This window comes from Neolamprologus multifasciatus, chromosome 3 (assembly GCF_963576455.1).
Source record: "Neolamprologus multifasciatus chromosome 3, fNeoMul1.2, whole genome shotgun sequence".
NCBI classification, from domain to species: Eukaryota; Metazoa; Chordata; class Actinopteri; order Cichliformes; family Cichlidae; genus Neolamprologus; species Neolamprologus multifasciatus.
Window position 1 is genome coordinate 25,549,739 of NC_140441.1, and position 15,438 is coordinate 25,565,176.

At 42.7% G+C, this 15,438-nt stretch overlaps 1 protein-coding gene across 3 annotated transcripts in view; it reads right to left on the bottom strand.

Moving 5' to 3' along the window:
* The window catches only part of pacs1b (phosphofurin acidic cluster sorting protein 1b), a 71,899-nt gene extending 60,731 nt beyond the window's left edge, over positions 1-11,168 (bottom strand). For 2 of the 3 annotated variants that reach the window (XM_085154833.1, XM_085154832.1), the window contains exon 1: positions 10,575-11,167. In XM_085154833.1, the coding sequence (XP_085010959.1) occupies positions 10,575-10,726 (152 nt within the window). In that variant the 5' untranslated portion in view covers positions 10,727-11,167. Of the gene's footprint in view, positions 1-10,574 lie in introns of all 3 variants that reach the window. The other variant, XM_085154831.1, reaches the window with a different exon arrangement.
* Between the last annotated feature and the right edge of the window lie 4,270 nt (positions 11,169-15,438).

Genomic DNA, 15,438 nt, shown 5'->3' on the forward strand with positions numbered 1-15,438 from the left:
GAAAAGTCTCAACAGGATCTTGAGCTTTATTGTGAAAGGTTTATGTGGAACAAGCGGACACGCAGTGGTTTTACCGTCGTTGTTGCTAACGACAACGCATAAAAACCTACTCTTATCCGTCCGTAGTGTGGTTATATTAAATATAAGAGAAAGAGAGAACTTTAAGAAATTAATATAGCCACTACAGTGACCATCAAAACGATGAAAAAAATATTGCCGTAAACAGCTTATTTTGTGACACCACGAAACAAACGATAATGTAAAATGAAACGATAGACGTTTTTATATCGTCATCCGATATATATCGTTATATCGAACAGCCCTAGTTGTAACCCTAAATATTTTGAATGCTCAAGACCAAATTCACGTCCCCATAAAGGGAACTGGGTCTCCAGAATGTGACTGCACACACAGTTTGGCTCCCACGATGCAGGGAATACGAGTACACACCTACACACACAAAGTAAGGTGTCCTAGATATTTAAGTGACCTTTTGCTCTTTTGCTCAGTTTTGTATGGAGGCTGTCCCCTCGCTCTCTCGCCTTCATTCAGTGCCTCTCCCCCTCTCTCTCTCTGCCCATTTCCTTCCGTCTTGCTCTACTTCCCACAGCCACAGGCAAGGACGCACCGAGGCCAGTTACTTCCTAAGCAGGGCAACCTTTAAACATGCACACACTTGAAGTCTCACACACAGATAGCACATTCAAATCTGTCAAAGGTGATCAAGTGTGTTGATAGCAAAGAAAATATGTCTGACGAATTGAGGTTCGGACACTGTTGCCGTGTATATTTTAAAAAAAAAGGGAGAAAAAAATAAACCCGAGCACGAGTTATCTTTGGTGGCAAGTCTGTTCATCATGTTTTGGCTAGTTTGCACCTCCTTATCCAGAGTGCAGGCCTGTTGTCTGGCGACTTCTAGTCTTGCAAGATACGTGATGTGCAGCATGTGCAGCGTGTGTGTGTGTGTGTGTGTGCATGCTTGCATGCGTTACACAAGATAACATATGTGTTGCCAGTGGGAAATGCATCTTGCTCACGGGCCTGTTGTGCATTTCTGCATTTCACTGACTATGGGTGTGCCTGAAAGTGACAGGTTCACACTACAAGAGCATACAGCCTCTCTTTGTTGTCTCTCTCTCTCTCTCCACACATACACGTATACACACACACACACACACACACACACACACGTACACACACACACACACACACACACACACTTGACCCTTCGTTAAAGCGATTACGGATTAATGAGCAGAGTACCCGCCTAATCCAGTTTAGCTTGAGACATGAAGGCGATGCTATCCAAGCGCCATATCCACCACCCCCACCCCCGTCCCTGCACAACTGCACGTTGCTGGGGTGGGTACTGGGTGATCACATTATGCCCCTGGTTATCGACCAATCCCAGCCATTCCTGCCCCAGTACAGCCGTCATAACGAACAGAGAATATCACAGTGTCACAGCACGAGTCAAGCTGAGAAGCAGCCACTCCAACAAGTGTAACAGTATTACAGGTTAGATCCTTTTATTTGAATCTGCGGTGCGAGACCAAAGTGACACAGCTCTAACACTGAACATAAGAGGGGAAAAAAAAAAGAAAGACACAAAGCTTTAAGAGAAAGTTGCACATTTTCAGTTTCAGTTTTTACTCCAGCTACATTAATTCTACTGTTTCATTGACATTTCTGATATTCTATAAATGACATTTACTGGACTACAGTAAAATACTGTGACTCTTTCAGCCCATCCCTCCACAAACTGCCCTGTATACACGGCTTGACCTCAGCTTTTTTTCATGTTCTATTGAAAGCCACTAGTATAAAACATTAGCATGTTTGCTAACATTTTGCCAGTTTAGTTTTGTGTCTTTTTACCTTTGGGTGCTAAACTGGTTAAAATCTATTACCCTATTCATATTAGCTTTACTTTATATAGAAAAGTAAAGCTCGGCTCGGTTTCTGGCAAACCCATGGCCACCAATGTACAACCCTAATTGACACACTATATAAACTGTAAACAAAAACAGAGAGCAATGATTTGCAAATCTCACAAGCCCATATTTTATTCAAATTGGAACACAAGAAACCATACTGAATGTTTGAACTGAGAAAAAGTACCATTTTGATGACAACAGGTCTCAGCAAAGTTGGGACAGGGCAACAAAAGGCTGAAAAACAAACAGCTGGACGAACATCTTGCAGCTAATTAAGTTAATTGGCAACAAGTTGGTAACAAATTAGGTATAGCAAGAGCATCAGTGAGTTTCACAGAAGAGAAACTCAAATGCAGCGTCAACAAATTGCCAGTGAATGGTTGCTTAAGTATATAACCCTTGGGCTTATATGCTTACTTCACATTGCCAGCATCCACTGGAAAAAAAAATACTTTAAACCATTAATTTCGTTCACACACAGTTTAAACAAACAATTCAAATATACGATAAGGACGATCCAGCCTGCTCTTATTCAAAGAGAGCACTACAGCATCAGCATAGAAAACTCAAACTATGTAAACTATGTAAAACTGAAGCAGCTAGAAACACAAAGCTGCGCAACCACAAAACCACAGCTCTGAAAAAACAAAATTGGAAAAAAATGCCTATAAATTATCGACAGAGTTACTAAAACACTGGTGCTGTGTCAAGGTCAATCTGTGTTAAGTGCATTACGAGCTTGTGTTATCACCCAGGGGAAACAGCATGTAACCTGAGCCAGAGAGGATTACAGACGTGAGCAAGCGTTATTTGCATGACCACAGATATAAAGTGGCAGCACAGACGCACAAAGAACAACTGTTGTTTTTATGTCCTGGTGCAAATTATCTGCTGTTAACTTTTTCTGCACCCACAATTTACCTACTACAAAGTCCAAATCTTAACAGCGGAGCCGTAAGGCAGAAGTGCCAAAAAGTTTCCTCTCAAGGAAAACTATAAACAAACAGAGGTATGCAGCAAGCGACTGGAATTTCATTTTTCCATTAAAGTGCAGCGTTCAGGTTTCAACAGGCCAAAAATGGAGCTACGGAGAAAACTTGTCGTCATGCGATGATCTAGTTCAAGATTGTGTGTGCGATTATGTACCTGTAGTCAGCATGATTTGTGTTTCTCCATACTGCACGTCCTTCTCTGTAAGTGTATACCGAGGTGTCCTTGCTCATAACACGGTGGATGAAAGCAAAGTATATGTCAGTGACACTGTCTGCGAATCAGGTGTCACTGCACCTTGGAAATGAAAACCTGTCCCCGTGTGTGTGTGTGTGTGTGTGTGTCTGTGTGTGTGTGTGTGTCTGTGTGTGTCAGATGTCCCCACAGTAGGGCGATCATAACCAGAAGTCAAACAGTGCAGCAACCAAAAGTATAAATTTTAAACAACAAAAACACACACAAGAACATTACGATACCGCAACAAAGGCCTCCTCAGACCACAGCAGCTTTAGAGACCGACCGACAACAACCCCTACAATACAGCAGCAGCAGCAGCCAAACACCTAAGCTTCACACTTCTCTCTTTTGCTACGAGACCCTGCGTGAGAAACAAACACCCACTGACATCCGAATGATTTCTGTTTGCCTACTTTTGCACAACGTTTGCAACATAACCAGCTTTAATCGGTCTCTCTGACACAGGTCACATTTATGTAACGTTACTACCCTTTGCTTCGTACCCCGAGACGTACCCTAGACAAGTTGCACAAAGAACGCCCCAGCAGCCGTGCAATTCTCACCACATGTGCGAAGGGCTTGTTTCACAGACAGCATTGTTAGCCTTGACAGTGGTTGTGAAACTGCATGTTGCGAACATTTAGTTCCCACAACTTTGTCTCGATGAGCAGGGCATCGCTTTATGTGCGAGTGCACTGGCAGTAACAGGCTCGGAGAGAATGATTTCTTTTCTGAAGTGGGAGAAAGGGGGAAAAAAATCCATCATCCATCCATCCAGTGCTCACTGCAAAGTACAAGCTGAGCTCCTGAGATAAGGTTTTCTTTACACCGCAGCACTGCGGTGATTAGCAGAATCTCCACAGTCCAGGGAGTGTGGAGTTTGCATGCTGTCTCCATGCCTGTGTGGGTTCTCTCCAGTTTCCTCCCACCCAAAACATGCATGTGAGATAATATTATTGTCAGTCTCTCTGTGTTAAGCCTTGATTTTACAGCTGAGGAGTCATTCACACATCTCTGAAGTCTGCTCCCTGGGGCGCACGTGTAGTTGGTGCACCGTAATGTAAATTCTCCATGGATGAAAATGTGTGGTCAAACAAAACAAAGAAAAAAAGAAAAAGTGATATCTGCTAGAGGTGGGAATCACCATACATCCCACGATACGATATTATTGCAATTTTTTTAAATATTTTGCGATATTCAGATTCTGTACATAAAGGTAAACTTTATCAATATTCATTTTATCTAATATCAAAGTCTCACACTCAGTCTTTCTCTCATTTCAGTTTTATTGTTGACAAACTGAACGGTTTGTATTACAGTCTAGTCCAACTTAACTGAATGCAACCATCTGGTACAATTACAGCTATTCTGAACTATGCAATTTATGAAAACTATGCAGCCCCTTCAGCAACTGAAGAATTTGAAAGTAAATTAAAACAAAATATAATTTTACATTAAATAAAAAAGTTTTAAACTTAATTAAAATAAAACATGTCTCAAATTAAAATAAGTAAACTGTCGTGTTTATTGCTGCCAAAAAAAAGTTAAACACATTTGGACAGTGAAGGAATGTCAGGATTCTTGCTCAGAAAAAGGATCAACATGCTCTGAAGTCAGAGCACAAAAACCTTTTTTGTAACAAAATATCGATTTCTGCTGTCCCTGTATCGATACATTATTAGCAAACAAAATATCACGATACTACACAGTATCGATTTTTTCCCCCACCCCTAATATCTGCACAGACCCACACCGTCTGCTCATGAGCTGGTTGCGCCCAGTCTAATCAAGGCGCCACAACAGGATGTACCCCACCTCTCACCTCATGACAGCCAGGACACGCCCCAGCCCCTCCCATGACTTTGAATTGGATACGCAGAAGAAAATAGATGGATGATTATTGCGTTTTCCAAAAATTCATGATGTTTTTCCATGCCGTCATTAATACAAATGCATTCAGTTACAAGAAATACTTAAATAGCTTCATAACCCACAGTGGCTGCTAAAAATACAGAGTGAGGCTGTCAAGGTGAGCCCAGTAATATCTAAATCTATTACTGGGATTTAGATATGAAAAAGCAGGGTGCACAGGTCTTAATGTTTCTAGGCCATCAACAATCTTTGTCTACTCGAGTCAGCACTGACAGTGTTTAGATGATTGCGGCACGATGCAGCTTTTGAGGACACACGTCAAGGCTTTTGCTGCCACAGAGAGAAGAAATAATCCATGACTGACGTCAAAAAGCATCTCGACTGGGAACTCGGGACCAAATCATACGTCAGGCATCCGAAAAGGAAAAGAAAAAATCGTCCCGACGAGGAGCGGAAATATACAAAATAGCAGCCGGAGACAAATCATTCAAATGAGGGATTTGAATTAGCATATTTCATGCTTCAATTTTATGAGAAGACGCGTCAAGGCTGGAGATTATTTTCTCCTGGGAACAGCACTGCGGGGAAACGTTCCCCAACAAGGCTCTGAAAGTTTCTTTATATACTCGAGGAGTCTTTTTAACAAAAAAAATGGAAAAGGAATAATAATAAAAACAACATTGTTAGACAAAGTTGTACGTCGCACTAAAGTGCCAAATCAAAAGCAGGTTCCTTGGTGTGATACTGAGATTTCTCCTCCGAGTCGTTATCAGGCCTCTCCGCTGACACTGTTACCCAGCAAATTTCAATCTAAGCAAGGTCTGCAAAAGAGGATTCGTCTCACTGTGCAGAATAACAGCAGAAAAAAGGCAGAACGGTGAGATTTTGAGTGGGTTAGCAGCTTTTTAAAGCAGGGTTAAAGGTTTCTCTGCCTGTCAGCCTTCAAGCAGCTGAGAAAGACATTTAACCAGCAATTTCCTTCCAAACTGCCACATTTTTATTCCCAATACCACTGGGAAAAACACATTCCAGTGTATTTTGGAAAACCACTGGATAAACATCATTACAGTCAATAATGGTCATGCACTGCATGCCATCGTGTTCCAGCTTTCCCTGAGGAGTTGTGCTTGGAAGGCTACGGGCAGAAATAGTAAATAATGGTGGCAAGTTGGGTGACGAGGTTTATACTTTACGCTCCGTCTCCCTTCATCTCCAACAGGCGAGCCGAGCTGCGGAGGAAACTTCAGACCATTTTGGCCACTCAGCTTTTAAAGAAAAAAAAAAGTGTCTAAGTGAGCGGCAAAGCCAAAGCTCCTTAATGAAGCGCCCTGTCACCCTGCCTGTGAGCATGCTCGTATGTGATAGCCTGTCGGCGCGCTTTCCATTTCTTTCCAGTTGTGTGTGCGCGATCAACAGCTGGTGTTTAGAGGAGGGAGGGATGTAATGCTGACACTGGAGAAACGTGACGTCCACTATTGTATCGCGGGGCAATTACAGCGAACGAGTCGAACAAACACACAATGTATAATTCAGAACATCCTGCATTTCTGCAGCGCACTTCCTCACGCCAACAGTATTCATTACCAGAGCAGCAGATTTATTTTTAATGCACTGACTTCGCTGCTTTCACTTATTTATACTGTTTATTGTGTGTTTAGTTCCCAACGTTTGGGCATCAGGCTGATTCTCTTCTAAGAAGCTGACTTAAATAGCTGGATTATGAAGCTCTTAACCAACTGGTTTAAAAAGAAAAAGATACCCAGGAACAACAGCAGCATATATTCAGGTTCCAAGGGTAAAAAAGCATTTTTGCCTACTCTTGGCTCTGTGTGATGTCAGCAACTGGAAATTTTCCCAATGTCATCTCAGGTTCACAGTTTTGGCTGTGAACAAGAAAGACATTACTGATGATTAGAACTCCTGTTTGCGAGGGGCAGCAAATCAGAAAAAAGCCGGCTTAAAGAGGGGACATCCTAAAAAAACTGTAGGCTGTAAAACAGAGGTGTCAAGCCCATTTATTACAGGAGCCATACAGTTAAATCTGAACTAAGGTGATCCAGAAGACTAATAACCTTCTGAAAACCTTCGCATTTCATGAACTAGATTCCTAAAACTAATCACGACCAGTTTGAGAGTTGGCCAGACTAAATTCGTTACACACCTCAGCTGAGGGGGTTATAGGTTAACATATACATACAGAAAATGTACTGTTTATTCAAAGATGTCCTTTTTTCCTGTAGAGTCACAATAATAAGAGAATAAAACAGGAACTTGTCTATCGATTCATTCATGGTAAAAAGCCACCTCGTTTTGTATTTTTTGAAGGTGTTTCTATTACCTATTCAGGCGTAGTATGACAGGTGAGGGTGGTGTCTTTGTCAGAAGGTTGTAAATATGACAGTGATTCAAACCTCTGGATCCTCAGTTTGGATGTGATTCATTCGTAGGAATAAAACACAGTTAAAAGTTCACACTTACTCCATTGCATTTTCCACAATTTCCACTGTCTGGGCCACATGTTTGACACCTCTGTTCTAAAACAACTTGTTTCAGTGGGATTGATTATACCGTGCCCCCAACTTTCCAGCAATATGTTTCACACATTGACTGTAGACAACAGTCAATGGTTTCACAAATGACCACCATCTGCTCTGCTGCAGTACCAAACACATTTTTAATAATAAGGAATGGAGCTGCTGTTCTGGGCAAACTTCTTCTGCATTGTCTTTTCGTATTCAACAACATGCAGCCCTATATAGCAAAAGCTCTTCATTTCTAATAGGACAATATCAGCCTGTATTAGACTCTATTAATCTCATAATCAGCCAACTCTTGTCTAATGCCCCATTAAGTAGGTTTCACAACATGATTAATTTTTTTCTTTGTTAAGGTGAACTCGGTCTGAGTTACTGTTTGAGCGGCCACAGTGGAAAGTCCGACCAATCCCTTGGCAGCAGCCTGCAAATGGACAAAGCCTCGTGTTGAGAGGTCAGTGGGGTCAGTGGGGTCAGTGGGGCACGGTACTCGTGAAGGCTTTCTCCTTAGAAGCCAACGTGAAACACTGAGCAAAAATCCCCACGATCCACCCAGCGACCCGAGTCATGGGACTTTCCCCCTCAGCTTCTTTAACGATGCGAGGTGATCATGTTGGTGCTCTAACCAATTCCTGGAATACCTGTCGTAGAGCAGCTACACAAAGAGCCTCTGACTACACTCCTGTTGAGCGCTGGAATCCAAACCATGTTCAGCGTGCAACATGAGTGGGCATGATCCGACATTCCACCTGACAACGAGCGCACCTGAGAGCTGCTAATCTCTATTCACTACCCCTGCCTCTGCATTCATGGAGTGAAGTGTCAGGAGCAGCTGCTGTACTCGTTGCTTTGGCTGCAGAAAATGCAAGTTTGACTCGTGGCTGCTCAAACAACTGATATCATCTCTCATTCTGATATCAGTCACAAGTATTTCCTGTCAACTCCCCTCTGAATATGAGCAAAAAATAAAAACAAAAATAAAAAAAAGAGCCACATGGCCAGTGAGTCTGGGTGGGTATATAAACACCTATAAATACAGAGCAGGTCCAGATTTCTTTTAACATATCAGGATAAGCAGGATGTGTGCTCCTGCCAGGGCAAATGCAACCCACAGCTCAGTGTAAACAACACACAAGGAGGCATTCTGGGTAGACAGGAAGAGGTTAGAGCAACACCACCTCGGCTGGAGAGGGGAAGTTCTTAGTCCTTACTGCAGAGACAAAGATTAGGCAACAAGGCAGTGAATAAGAAGCAAACAGGCCACAGTCAAGACTCTGCAAGACATCCCCGCGACTGATTCACAGTGTATGGTATGCCAGTTCTTCTGGCTCTGGATTAGACTTCCCTGTTTCTTTTGTCTGTGAAAAATCCCATTTAAATGTAGATGACAGAGTCAGTGCTGCTACTCCCCATCTCCCAGTGTCATCCTCTGTTTCTCTGCCACCCTCCTTTTTTTCCCCTCCTTGCCTGCCTCAATGTTGCTGAAACTGCAGTGAAATCGAAGATATTTGATGGGCCGTGACGGCTGCAGGGTGGAATAAAAAAAAATAGAAAAAGTCCACAATTGCATTTTGCAGCACGATGCCAATCTACTCAAAAAAAATCAGCTGAAGACACTGGTAAAAATCATCTCAAACTAAAGGGGGGAAATACATTTAATGTGCAGGAAAACACTGGGTGTTATAGTTAAGAGAGCTATTTGCAAGACATAGATTTACAGCTGTGTCATTGAGGTGCACGCGCACACACACACACACACACACACACACATGCTCGCAGACCGCTAAGAAGCCAAGCGTACTTTTGAGGCTTTGCTTCTAAAACCAGTAAAGCCCCAGAGCATTTCAGAGAGCAGCATTAGGGTGTCAGCATGTGGGCTTTGTGTGATGATGACCATGGTGCCTTTATTCCCCACTAATTTCTTTTAGTCACCTAAACATCTGCGCTCATCTGGATGAGGATGCGGCTCAGGCTTATGGAGAAAAGCACTGCATTTGACGTGATTTCACAGAAAGTTTCTGCACGATTTTATGCTGCAGCAGCTCCCCAACTGTTTGCTTAGCTGACATTGGAAAACACAAGCGCTACTTCAGCAGAAGCAGTTAACCTTCGACCCTGAATCGAACTTGTTATGACCAGGGTTATCACTTAAGCGCCATAAAAAGAACAATGAGACAAGCTGCAGCTGGAGCGTGTTCATTTAGGTTACACCTGATTATCACAGGACACATGACCACGTGCATCTGCCTCTGTGAGCCCACCCCTTGTAGAGTGGCTGTGAACCGCTTCAGTGTCTTTGTCTGAGGAAGAGCTTAGAGGTGGATGAGGTGTCTCTCCTAACATGACCTTGCTGCATTGCCCTTATGAACACACACACACCAATCACATGATGAGAAGCAGTGAAAGTCTGAGCAGGCATCTGACACTAAACAAGACGTTTCGGGTTGTGGGTGCACCTCAAAGATGATCCCTGGCTTTGTCTTCTCCCTCAGACTCACACATCACACCACCTACTGTTACAGCTGTATGATAAATGGATACAAAGTGGCTCTCTACAGTTGCAGCGACGGTCAGCTTGCTTCATCAATCTTTTGTCTGTCTGCGCTGATCAGCTGGGCAACAACTAAGGCTGTTTGGGCAGCACCTGCTGTAGGGATCAGAAATAACGAGGGAGCCTGCTTTTATCTTTAAGAGCAGGGTCGAGTGATCGAGCTGAGGGCTGGGGACCACAAAAGTGCTAACAGGAGGTCCAGTCACAGGGTAACACCAGTGCTATTGGAGGCAGCCTCTTAATTAATGAGTTTAAAGGGATCTACCAGTTTGTTAACACCACAACAGCCATCAGTGCAAAGAGTCTTCCTAAATAGGCACCCGTGGGTGTCTATGTGTTTGCAATCCCCCAGTGTAAACACACTGACTGGGTCACTTCCCATTCACAACAATCAGCCCACCCCACCAAAAAGCGATAAGTAACGCTAAGCCCAACCATCTCCCCTGCACATACCTCGGCACACAGCTGGGCGAGGAGCGGTCCACCTCCCAGGTAGCGTACAGGTTCATATGGACCGGCCGGTTGGAGATGCTGACCGGCTTGGAGGGCTGCATGTGCGGCGAAGGGACGCCCCCAGTCCGCGGGAGCCCTCCTCGCTCCGACATCCTGGAGGCTGAAAACAGGCTTTCACGCGGAGCTAATGGGGAGAATACCCGTAGTAGTCTGCCTTCTCCGTGTGTTGTCCTTCCTCTGGTGCTGTAGCTCCGTCTCCGCGCTTCGCTTTGCCTTGTTTTTTCAGGGTCCGGATGGTGCAGGCGAGCGAAGCGCTAACAGGAAAGTGCTAATCTCCGCCTGACAGTGAAAACATCGCAGTCTCCGGGGTTTCTACCGGGCGGCAGGCGGCAAATCCCCGCGGCTTTCTCCGTCTCTCCCTCTGCTTAAGTTGGTGTCGGCTCGGTGTGTGTTCGCCGCTGGTGTTTATCGGTGCAGGAAGCGGAAATTTCTCTCGCCGAAGTCGCACAATGAGCAGAGAGCAGCGAGAGCAACGCCTCTACTGAGGACGTAGAGCGACTCCTGAGCGCGAGACTCACAGACAGGAGCCGGCCAATCACAGCTGCTGCTGTTGAACGCCACACGCACTTTGTTCACCACTGCAGACTCAACTATCCTTAGTTTTAAACTTATTCAGTATATCGTATTTTTATTTGTCTTATTATTGAACATTGCTGAAATGAATTTCTATTTTTACCATTTTTTATTTTCTTCTATTTTAAATATGTTTTGTTTACATTTTTATATTCATTATATATTTTTAATACATTTAAATTTGCTAGCTTACTATTTATTTTAGTTTATTTTTTAGATAAAGGCATGCAACTCCACCAATGGAGAAATTAATGAAATCATAATATTAATAATAATATAACATTCATTTTATTATACATGTATTTATTATATACGTGTGTCCGTGTGAGTGTGTATTTTATGTTCTCTCTTTGAAATGTAGAGTTTTACATTTTAAAAATTATTTTAAAATATATTTTACATTTTCCACTTAATTTATTTGGTTCTTTATGAGGATTGGAATGTGGTTATTAGAAGTGGTAGTAATAATGTTAGCAAGTTTTACAAATGTACTTAGTTTATTTTAATCTTTTAATTATTGATTGATTGTTCAGTTCAATTTTATTTGCAAAGCACCAACTCACAACAAGAGTAGCCTCCAGGTGCTTTATATTGTAAGGTAAAGATCCTACAATACTAGAGAGAAAACCCCAACAATCAAATGGAGTTTTCTGCCTTTGGTGTCAGTGGAAAGAAAGAACTCCCTTTCAACAGGAAGAAACATTTTGCAGAACCAGGACCAGGAAAGGAAACAGGACAAAATGAAACACTAAATAATTGCTAATAATTTAATGCAGAGTTGTGTATAGACACATGGGTAATAGAAAAAGGCCATCATGGGAATCCCCTGGCAGTCTGAACCTATTGCAACATGACCAAGGGAGGATTCAGGGTCACCTGATCAAGACCCAACTATATGTTTTATCAAAAAGGAAAGTTTTAAGCCTAATCTTAAAAGTAAAGAAGGTGCCCACCTTCTGAATCCAAACTGGGAGCTGGCTCCACAGAAGAGGGGCCTGAAAGCTGAAGGCTGTGCCTCCCATTCTACTTTTAAATACTCCAGGAACAACAAGTACGTCTGATTATATCTGTGCTTACAGGATTTGCATACTGCTGTATATTCTCAGGAATAATGTATGAGGTCAGCCTAAAAAAGAAACTTAAAATATGAATTGATGAAGAAAGAGGGAGCAAGAGTGTCCTTACAGGAATTTAGCCTATAACCTACTGTGTGTGTTCAACGGTGGCACATGCTCCTGGAGAAATGCCTTTAATTACCCACAGCAACAGCGTGTAACTAAAAGGATCAGTTCAGGACATGAACAGCTAAAACGAAACATATTTTAGGTCAGTGGGATGATGTTTGTTTGTGTGTTTGTCCAATGTTTCAGGCCTAAAACTGAAAACATTCTTTTTTGGCAAAGATCATCATTATACAAATAACACACACTGAAGCAACACCTCTTCCTGTTCACATATGCATTAATTCAAATCCTAAAGAAGGTCCAGAGGTAATATTTACCCATGATTCAATGTTTTGTTTTGTTTTTTCCTTACACCTCTTACTGTAAAGCTTCCATATAAATCTGTACTACGAAGGCCCCACTCAGGTGTTTTACTGAGGATCCTTTTGCAAATTGCTCTGTTTTTGACCCATATTGCACACCGTCTGGAGTCTCAGGCGCTCCTGTAATGATTCCCATTAGTTATTTAGTCATACACACGTGTAGATTCTTTCACACACACACCTATGCTCTGTCAGCTGTTATGAGAAATATGCAAAACCGGTTAGAGTGTGTGAATTGAGATTGCTTTCCTCTCATTCTCTTCACAGTTTCCAAGATCTGCCAGATAAGACATCAGATTTAATATTCAGCAAAGAGCTGGCTCATTTTCATATGGTGGCAAAACAGTTTTGTTTGCATGTGGCTTTAAACTCACAAAGAAAACAGAAACACACACAAACAGGCCTTTTCCCTACACCCCACTGCACTTCTGTGCGAGCCACCCACCCTCTGACACAAAAGCCACCATGCTGAGCCTCCTCCGGGTTTGGCTGCCTGTCAGTGCAGCGTGAAGCAGGTGCAGCGTTTGCACCTTCAGGTGACAAAGGCACTGCTCTGATTACAATCTCTGCATCTGAATATGAATCAGAAGGTGACCTAATGGCAGCGTCACAGCCGGGGCCGGCTGCCATCAGCTTGACGTCTCTCTACAGGCAGATTATCCCAGCTGTGATCGGAGCTTACAAAAACATTATGCGCTCGAAATGTTCACGACAGCCCGAGGATACGCACATAACTGCACTTTAATGAAAAATTGATAGAGCCATGTTTTGGCCCTTTTTTTTCTATTCCTAGATTATGCTGCATTCAGAGGATGTGGGACATCTCAAAACTCTTTGTAAATATTTAAAAGGCTTTAAAGCACACAGATATTATTTTTGTCACATTAAGATTTAATGAGTAAAACACATCTGTTCTTATATTGTACTTTTCAGTGTTTCTTTTTTTTTTTTAGCCAATATTAAGCAGGGAGCGCATGTTAAAGAGTTTGGACTTGTCATTAGTTCTCACTGGTTTTTGGGATAATCAGCTGATTTGCGTAAACACAGAGCACCCTCCCCTCCTTCCCTCTGCTCTTTTTAACAAGCTTCTGTCACCACCAGCAGCTCCTGCCATTGATAAAGAGATTAGAATGGAGCAGATTAAAACATGGTCACGGGATAATCCCGGGTTACTCTTTACACAGCGGCCTAAATCTGCAAAGTCATCAAGTGACACTGTAAAGGCTCCAAACTCCAGTGTCACAGTCAATTAAGTCGACACCGTTTCTTATGCAACCTCAACTCCAGCTCCCATTTTACTGTACAGCAGCCATGTAGTTACAAAGCAGCTGTGCGGTGTGTGCATGCGGTGGAGAGGCGTTACACTCATCTGTGTTTGTGACAGATTTACTAACCACACCAGTGCATGCTGTTATATCAGGCTGATTGGATTATTGCTAGAGATCTAAAATGATAAAAGTAGTTATTGTTTCTTTTGGCAGAAAAAAACATAACAAAAAAATCCCCCTAAAATAGTAAATTTATATAACAAATATAAAACATTCACATTACATAAGCAGAACCAGTGATTATTGATTTGTCTCTTTTTAGAATACACAGGAAGATTGCAAATAAACAGCCACACCTTATTTCCCCCATGTGTTACAGGGAAGTGCTGAAAGAAGTCTGTGTGCATTTGCAAAGTTCCTAGTAAGTGAGGCCGAGTAGTGACTGCAGACGCTGTGCCTGGATAGATGGCTCTGTCAGCAGTATCAAAGTCTTATTTCCTCTAAATGGCCCACTGAGAGTAAAGTTTCAGTCACATCAGTGAAGGAGACATCCTTGTCAGATTCAACACATTTACAGAACTGACCCTCTAAGCTGCTCTTCAGTAATAGCAGCCTATTAAGAAAGCCTTTGTCCTCACAGCTCTGCCATACTGGGAATGCTGGTGCTTTGCTGCCTTTCTCAGGATGGTTAAAGGATCTGATGTGAACAGGCTGTTGCTCCATGTGAGAAGCTGTGTACCAATGACCGAGTCAGCATGAAGCTGCTGCAGTTATTTAGGTCACTGTGCTTCTCAGACGGTCAGCTGACCTTCATGTTCGGTACTCGTTTGCCTCCTAGCTGCAGAAACCTGAACTACATCTTACTCTCTGAGATTCAGACCTCATTTAGAAGTCTGAGTTGGCCCCTGCTGATGTGTGCTTCCCTGACCACCTTGGTCCAAGCTGATTTTATGTGACATATCTGCTGAAGATCTGAGGCAAACAGCTTTGTACTCTTATTGCATTCACTGTCGATGGAAAGCTCTTTTGACTCGGGTCCATCCAGGGTGATAGCTTTGGAAGCCCACATTAGTTCCTGGAGTACTTCTGAAAGGTTCCTGGGCTGCCAGCCAAGACTGTAGAACAGTCAATAGTCTGTTAATGCTAAAAATAAATTAGCAATAGAAACACCTCGAGGTGCTGCTCGATGGACCTTTAGAATTGCACTTTACCTGACTGTGAAGCACCAACCAAATACAATTGCATTGAACTTCTAATAGGAATATGTTAATCTCACCAATTTATTCCTCTAAGTAAATATTTCTTGCTCTAAAAGTCCTTTTTTAAGCCTTCTTTCTGGTCCACTTGTGTTTAATAGCCATAGTGGAGAATATATAAACATATCCGGCTCTTTTATCTTCGGTCTGAGCTTGTTTGG